This window comes from Physcomitrium patens, chromosome 14, assembly GCF_059467195.1.
Source record: "Physcomitrium patens ecotype Gransden chromosome 14, ASM5946719v1, whole genome shotgun sequence".
Taxonomy (NCBI): domain Eukaryota; kingdom Viridiplantae; phylum Streptophyta; class Bryopsida; order Funariales; family Funariaceae; genus Physcomitrium; species Physcomitrium patens.
This window is the reverse complement of record NC_143423.1, coordinates 12,132,453-12,140,513: the sequence shown is the minus strand read 5'-3', so window position 1 is coordinate 12,140,513 and position 8,061 is coordinate 12,132,453. Positions and strand designations below refer to the sequence as shown.

Genomic DNA, 8,061 nt, shown 5'->3' with positions numbered 1-8,061 from the left:
TAGAAAAGTGAAGTGCAACACTTAAATTACTTTTTTCTTTTCTTTCCTTTTCTTTTGTAGTATTTTTTTTATAACATGACTTTTGAACCTCAAAGTGGTGATATATATAGAGTATGTTGTGAAGAAAGATATCTGATTTCTAAGGTAGGTGTCTACTAGAGATTAAAAAAAATTATTGGTGTTTGCAAGTTCTACAATATAAGAAAACATGTGTATTAGTAGGCAACTTGCTTTTGTTCCATAGTCCATGAAAATTTAGCCCCATATGGCAGCACTTGATTATTACAAATATTAAATAGGGTTTTAAAAATACACAACAAGGACTTGCTTAGAAAAAACACAAAGAGTGAGGTTTGTCCTTCATGGCCTTATTTTTAATGTGATTTCCAAATCACACTTTAAAGCAAAGGTTCATTAAAAGATCCAACACTCATGCAAGTTTTGATTTTTTTTTTAATTATTATCTAGAAGACTAAACAGTTTCTTTTTCAAAAAGAAGTCATCATCATGCTTGCTATTGGAACCTATTTTGTGATTTGGTTTAAAGCAAAACCTATGCATCAAGTTCTACTATGACTCATATAATATATACAATTTTGTTTATCTGTGAATTCCACCAATATATTTTAATTTATAAAATCATTAAAGATAAAAATTTTAAGCTCTTAACATATTAAAATATTAATATTAAAGATTCTATTTGATTGTTTAAGAAAAAAATTAAGATTTAGAAGGTTCTTTAAGATACAAAAGTCATGTTAGAAAACAATCATAAGAATAGAGACTTATGAAGTCTTTGAGGCAATTATCTTTGTTGATTTGATATTTCTTATCAATTGTAATAATAAGTATTTATTTATTAAAACCAATGCCTAATTTGGCCTTTTGTTCATATGAATAATTTATTAGAATCTCATTGATACTAATTAGTAGGTAAAAAAAAACTAAGAAAGAATCTTATGGCTCTTAAATGATTTATGAAGTAAATAGGATTTTTTAGTTGATTTGAATTGATTCTATTGTTATGTTAAATCAAAAAATTAGAATGAAGAGGTATTACTTTATTTTAGAATCTCAAAAATATTTTAAATCTTTTCGATTTTTTAAAGATTTTTTTGAAGTTTTTGAATTATATTTTAAAAATTTTGATAAAAACTAATTTTTCATTTTGGAAGACCATTATGAAGAATTAGAGAAAAAAAATTAAAGTTCCTCAAGATCTCTATGCTGATTGGATGTTTTTGAATACCAAAAAGAAGTTGAAAATGCCAAAAAAAAATAAGATAATAAAAATAAAAATAATGATTGTTGAAATTATAGTGACCAATAGCCTATAAGAATGGAGGTGTATATGTCTCATATGGGTTGTAGTACCCTAAATGTATGTATGAGAATAAGTCTAAGGCCTTGGAGCCTCTCTAGGACACCCAATAAACTACTTTTTGAGTGTTGGCAAAGCTCAAATCCTTGACTTTTTAAGCAAGTTATCCCTCAAGTAAAATCTATGTACATAATTTTTCTATTTTTTCTTTCCATCTTTAAACTTTTCTAACATACTCATAGTATTTTCAATTTACATGTTATTTACTTTATTAGAAAGATAAAATAATTATAGATACAAAAATTTAAATTTGATTTTATCTTTTAATTTTTATCAAGTAAAAATCTGATGAAAATATTGTGACAAGTTTTTAAAGTGTATTTAATTTATTGTATTTTTTACTTTTGTGACATTCTACAAGAAGATCCGTTCCAACAAAAAACAATGTTAAATATAAAAACTTTAAAAAAAATATATTTGTATAAAGATTCAAGTCGAATTTCACACATGATTCTACATAAAGTATTAGCTATTTTTTTGCAAACTTTTTGAAGTTATATAAATTACAGTAATTATTTTTCTACAAATAAGTATTTTTTAAAAATCTTCTTTACAATATATATATATATATATATATATATTAAACCAAAAATAACATAATAAGTCAATATTCATACTTAAAATATTTTCAAATTAAAAAAAATTATACACATAATTTCAAAAAACAACCAAGGAAATCTTATATTATTCCATATAGTAGTAGTATAAAGTAAATAAATAAATAAAAATTTAAGCAAAAATACTTTATTCTAAAATCTTTCTTATATTTAAATTTTTTATTAAAAAATTATTAAAAATTCTAATTAATCTACAAAAAATATAAACAAAATTTAATCAACTAATCATATTTTATGTAGTTAATATATATTTAGTTACTTAATTTTTTAAAATTAATTACCAAAATATTTAAAAGTAATAAAATAATGTATATTCAAAAAATATATTTTTTATTATTATTTTTTAAATATAAAGTCTTTAAAATACTCTAAAATACTTTATGTTTTATGAATATTGTAACTACTTTACTTTCATTAATTGTCAAAATAATTTTCACGACCCATAAAGTAATACTTATGATATTAATATTTGTTTATAATTTTTCACAGTTTTAAAATGGTGGAATGGTTTTGCTTACATACAAATAATTTGAGTTTAGATTTTTAAAGTATATACTAAAAATATAAATTTTTTTAATCAAATAAAAGAAATAACTAGAAGTTTAAGTTATTGATGATGAATCTATTATAGTTGGAAATAATAAAATATTAGGATTTCTAAACAGGTATATTAATTAATATAGTATCAATAAAAACAGATCTAAGATTTTAAATGGGATTAAAGACATAGCTTTTATGAATCAATCTGTTGGTTTCTTGATATAAATTAACACAATAAGTAAAACGATGGTTGCTAAAATTAAGAGTATCAATTAATTATTAATTTTATGCAATATGATATAGAGAGACCATGTAAAAATGAAATTGATTGATTTTTCATGAAAGCATCATTAAACATTACAACACAATAGTTTGTAATGACTATTGCTTTTGGGTATACATACATACATCTGAATAATATTTTTATGTTTTATTTTTTTATTTTTTTAAATATGTTAGAGTTACAAGAATATTGATAATATTAAATAAATATTACGTTCATTTAGAAATTTCTTAACATTTTTATAGACTTCTTGACAAATAAATTTATAGATATAAAATTAAAACTAATTCAAAAGATTGAATTTTGCTTTTATTCTATTCTATATGTTAAATCTAAATTTATTTTGACCAAATTTTCAATCAAATGATTACTTGAATTCGCTCTTAAAGACATTTTTTAATAGAGTAATTTCAAATCAATAATTTGGTTGAATTAAATATATATAATTAGTTTTAAAATATTTACTATAAGTGTAATATTGGATGTCTATCTATTTATATATTTATTTAAATATTTGCAGTAGTAATGTATTAAAATCATAAAAAATTAGGTGTAAAATCGAATAAATTAATAATTAATAATTGAAACTTTAAAGATTTATGGTGTGTTGATTACAAAACACCCAAAATAGTCACATACTTATATTCACCCATAAATATATCATCCAATCCTTCTATTTTTTATGATAACACTGTTAGTGTTTGAAGTCTTTTATTATATCAGGTTCCATTTATTTATTTATTTATTTTTCTTCCTAATACACTTAATACTGTTATAGTTGAGTTGTGGACCACAAAATTCATACACAAATGGCAATTGGGTCATGGCTTACTATGATAGAGATAGCTTTTCAACCCAGCCACACATACATACTTGCAAGTAGACTTTTCCTTGCCTCACAAGCTGAATAGACCATGGCCACAAGCTCCTCGTGTCCACAACAGACCCATGAGAAAAGACCTTGGGCATAATAGTGTTTTTAACTTCCATCACAAGTAATTGACAACCATGTCCATAGCCAACCATGTGACACTGTCAAACCCTAAAAAGGGGAACTCCCCTTAGGCTGTGGACTCATCTGCAGGCACTAGCAACTTTCTAAATAATCAATTCGGAAAAGAAAGAAATAAAAATAATGAGGGTTGTCATTGTGGAATTGACAATCACTGTGCTCTGCATTCAAAGAGACTTACTACTGTTTGATGAACTGGGTCAAGCATGGGATATTGAAGAGTCGATCTGCTGCATTAAGAATAGAAAGTCAGATGCACACATTTTTACAAACACACTACAGCTTTGTCAGATTGTCAGTCTCTGTCGGGTTGTGTCAGAAACGCTCAGCTTTTTGTCGGAATGCTCGTAATGAAAAGAAGAAGAGAAAAACTAGCATTATAGAGGTTATGGGCACTGTTGTGAAATTATAATCCGTTATTTCGCGGGATTGTACCTAGATTCGGGAATACTCACACGTTTCACAGTGTAAACGTCGATCCCAAGCATAAGAGTTGAGTCTTCCAACGAACACAGCTAGAGACATTGCTTGCAAATAGACTTTCGAAGTACTCAATCACGACAGAGAACGGCAAAGAATATATATAGATATAGATAATACAAGTACGTCCTTCTGCTTGAAGAAAAGAGTGAAATAGTAGACGAAAGTTTAAATAGGAAGAAAAGTACATGATATTACAAGATCACATCTCTGTACAAACTCAAGGCCGTGGAAAAAATCGGGCCGAAAATCCTCTCAAACCATCAGATCTCTGTCAATGCTCGAGCTACTTCGCAAAATCCAGACTTCGGATGTGCTCTATGCACTCTAGCTGATGGTGGCCGGTGCTGCACATTTTGCACTTAGTGCCTCACTGCCGCAACATGAAGTAGTGTCTTGATTGTTTTAGGTCTACTCTTCTTGTGTACAGCGTAGGGACTGACACACTCAACGTAGATCACTCGCCATCCGATCTACCATGGGTGTCGGAAGAGCTATGCCTACACTAGAAGGTCGACAGACCTGAATAAACCAATTTTTTAAATATTTTCAAACAAGGAAGTCAAAGGGGGGAAGAAAAAACCAATCCAACGATTGATTGTCATAAAAACCACCTCTAATGCAACGTCGTCTTTGTTTGCTTGGTCCGCATGGCAGGCACATACGGGTCAGAAATCTATCCGCGATATTGTTGAAATGTCAACAGGTTATCACCAAAAAATTGACTCTCGCATAAATTACAGTCTGGTTTCTTTACTCTGATATTTGTACATCGGTTTAGACAACACTCGATCACACAAGGGCCGGAGATCACTTATGCAAGGGCTGATACTTCAGATCCGAAGGCACCAAACCCTTCAATCCGTACAGTTGGTTTGGCGCTATAGGAGGAAGGTCCACACGAGTTCATCTGCATTGACAAGTTAGAAGTTGGCCTCTGATGCAGAAACGCTGCATCATGAATTAGGGGATTGCCTGCACGGCTGGGGGGAGAGCCACAAAAAGTAGGGGGAGAAGAACTGAAGCCGGAAATGTCTCTGTAGCCTCCCTTGCTGACAAATATGTCGAGCAGCTCAAAGCAAACCACTCCTTCAGGACAAGCTGAAGATTTACTGCATGATCGGAAAAGATGTAGAGAATCAGTTAAGCTGAAACCAGCAAACAAAGAAGTAGAAAGAATAAGACTTGTTAACAAAAATGGAAAAGAAAGAGCGGGAGAGGGGGGGTGGGGGGGGGGATAGCGGAGAGAGATAAAGATGGAGACAGAGTTCAGCATGACTTCAATAGAAGTTAAAGAGAACAATACCTCTTGTGCCGCCGAGAGGGCTTCACTGAATCGTATACAGGACAACTCGCATTAGCTGGCCGTCGTGGTCTAGGACAAAGAACCTCTTCTTCTCCTGATTCCACTAGTAGACCTGACCGAGATCTCCTCTTCTCGTTCTTTTCTGTCCTGCTATCCATAGGGCTCCAAACCCTTTGCATGTGCTGGACAGTACTGATTTTCCTTGTGAAATCCATCTTCCGTCAGGCCTTCGACGATACCACGATAGGGAACTTTAACAGCTTACAAAGAAACGTCTACTTTCACACGATACGCCGGCGTAACCTCACTTGATAATTTTACTTGCCGAATGAAGGTCAAAATTTGAGCTCAAAATGTATATAGCCGAAAATATTTACAAAAAGAAAATCTGTTGCATATGAACAACCACGACTCCGATTAGTTTTAAAGTAAAAGCAAAAACTGATGATTAATTCCCAAGAGTTCCAAATAAATAAAATCCAGAGGACACTGCAGGGAAGCAAGCTTCGAGCAGGAACCACCAGAGTCACTGTAAACAAGGATACTCTAAAGACATCTGGGACGATCACAGTAACAACCACCATACGAGGTGTTACATGAAAGAAGCATATATTCAAGAAAACAGTAGGGATCAACAAAACCACAGGCTTAACAAGGGAGAGACAAAAAAAAAAAAACGTTCGTCCACCAAGCTTCATGTCTACACCTATTTCTTGCAATCAGTCTTCACCTCGGCAACAGAATACAAAAAACTCCACAACGAAGCACAATTTCTCACACTCTCTAATCCTCCGGTGAAGACGGACACCTCTCAGTACTGCACCTCAATCACACTCCACGAACATCCTATCCTCGTGATGAACCGAGATCTCTGACATACAAGTCAGAAGAACCTTACCCCATGGTTGCTCTAAGCAACCACTCCCTGAAGTGAGATAAAACTAAAAAAACAAATCACATGTACAGTCAACGGGACGCACAACTCGCGACACCCGTAAACTAAGCAGTATCAACGAGCTCGTGTCACCCGCGTGGTGCACACAATCACGTGCTAAAACATGTCCAAGGATTCACAGAGTCTTCCCAGTAACACGCATACTCCCTCTTAAAAACTACTCTGTCCTGGAATAGTAGACTGCCTCAAAAATTCATCACAACTCCTCGCCTGTTCCCAGAAGCAGAAGGGACAAACCAAACCAAACCAAACCAAACCACCTAGATGATAGATAGATAACCTCACACCCTCGCATCCAACAAGGACCACTCCGGGATTTCCAAACACACAGTCAGGGCCCCTACCTTGCCGCAAACACACATCAGACGCATAACGGACTCCGAATCCTCTGTCCTCTTCTTCACAGGGCGAACGGCACATCCGACATGGCCGAACCGAGAAGCCACCTGAAGTTTCAAAACGAAGCCCTCAGTTCGAAAACCAAAGCTCCTCCAACTTCAACACACTCAAGCTCGCTGCCTCCTCTTCCGCCTCCTCCCCTTCCGCCTCCTCCCCCTCCTCTTCCGCCGCCTCCCCTTCTCTTCCGCAACAACAACAACAACAACAACAACTCGATCTCTACCTATTCCCTGCAAGATCAAGTCTTCTTAGCATCGCCTGGTTCCAGATAAACGTGTGGCGCAGATTCGCAACAAAACCAGAATGTAACCGGCTGTAAAAAAGAGGATGGCACTGGGCAATGTATGTAGCTGTTCTGAGACTACTCTCCCTTTTCTGTGCCTCGATTAGTCCCCCTACCATCAATCAAATCTGGCAGAAGAGAGAAAAAGTGAGTGTTGACAGCCCCACCTGCTCAGTGATCGTCTTCTTCTGCTGCTGCTCACCGTATCGGACTTTCTCCCCTCACCCCCGCCTGCTGTTGTACTTTTGCCGACGGGCTGCCCGAGGTAGTCCCAATCCGCCGGAGAGACCGCACACTGCGTTTAGACTGACTGGCCAGGAAATATCTGGCCACGGGCAGCGGGCAGCTCGCGGTTGCCGCACCGTCCAGTGGCGTGGTGGGTCCGTTCAAGACGTCGTTTGTTTCTGCTGCGCGCCTCGTCAGCGTGGACGGGCCCTCCGTTCATTTGATGGATAGATGAATGTTCCGTCTTTAGACGAATGTCGTACATTGGTTTTTTGTTCCTTGGGTGCCTGGAATTAAATCAATTCCACAAGAATGAACACCTTGAAGGATACTACACTGTACTTCGCTGTGAATTTATTTTTTTCATTTTTTTCATTTTTTTTGTACTTGTGTGTCTCTGTGAATGTTCATCTAACCTTTCATGGAAACCAGGTATGGAAATATCAAGTGTCCATATACTGGCATAGTATGATTCTTTCTCCTGTAAGTTTTACATCCACTTTTCTATGTGAACTTGTTGAGTGGAAATAGTAGCCTGTTTTGAATCTACTCACTCGCCCACTCACTCACCTCCAGCTTT

At 34.4% G+C, this 8,061-nt stretch overlaps 1 protein-coding gene across 1 annotated transcript; it reads right to left on the bottom strand.

Moving 5' to 3' along the window:
- Positions 1-4,449: 4,449 nt before the first annotated feature.
- On the bottom strand, positions 4,450-7,423 carry LOC112291717 (uncharacterized). Its single transcript, XM_024539535.3, has 3 exons — positions 6,919-7,423; positions 5,620-6,007; positions 4,450-5,425 (listed from the first exon to the last, which is right to left on the bottom strand). Exons 2-3 carry the CDS (start codon positions 5,832-5,834, stop codon positions 5,128-5,130), a joined length of 513 nt encoding a protein of 170 aa, XP_024395303.1. The 5' UTR covers positions 5,835-6,007; positions 6,919-7,423; the 3' UTR covers positions 4,450-5,127.
- Positions 7,424-8,061: the final 638 nt, after the last annotated feature.

Excerpts from the sequence above, each read along its gene's own strand:
- LOC112291717 (XM_024539535.3), bottom strand. The coding sequence starts at position 5,834 with ATGGATTTCACAAGGAAAATCAGTACTGTCCAGCACATGCAAAGGGTT. Across the intron at positions 5,426-5,619 it reads CCCTCTCGGCGGCACAAGAG|TAAATCTTCAGCTTGTCCTG; the intron begins GTATTGTTCTCT and ends CCGATCATGCAG.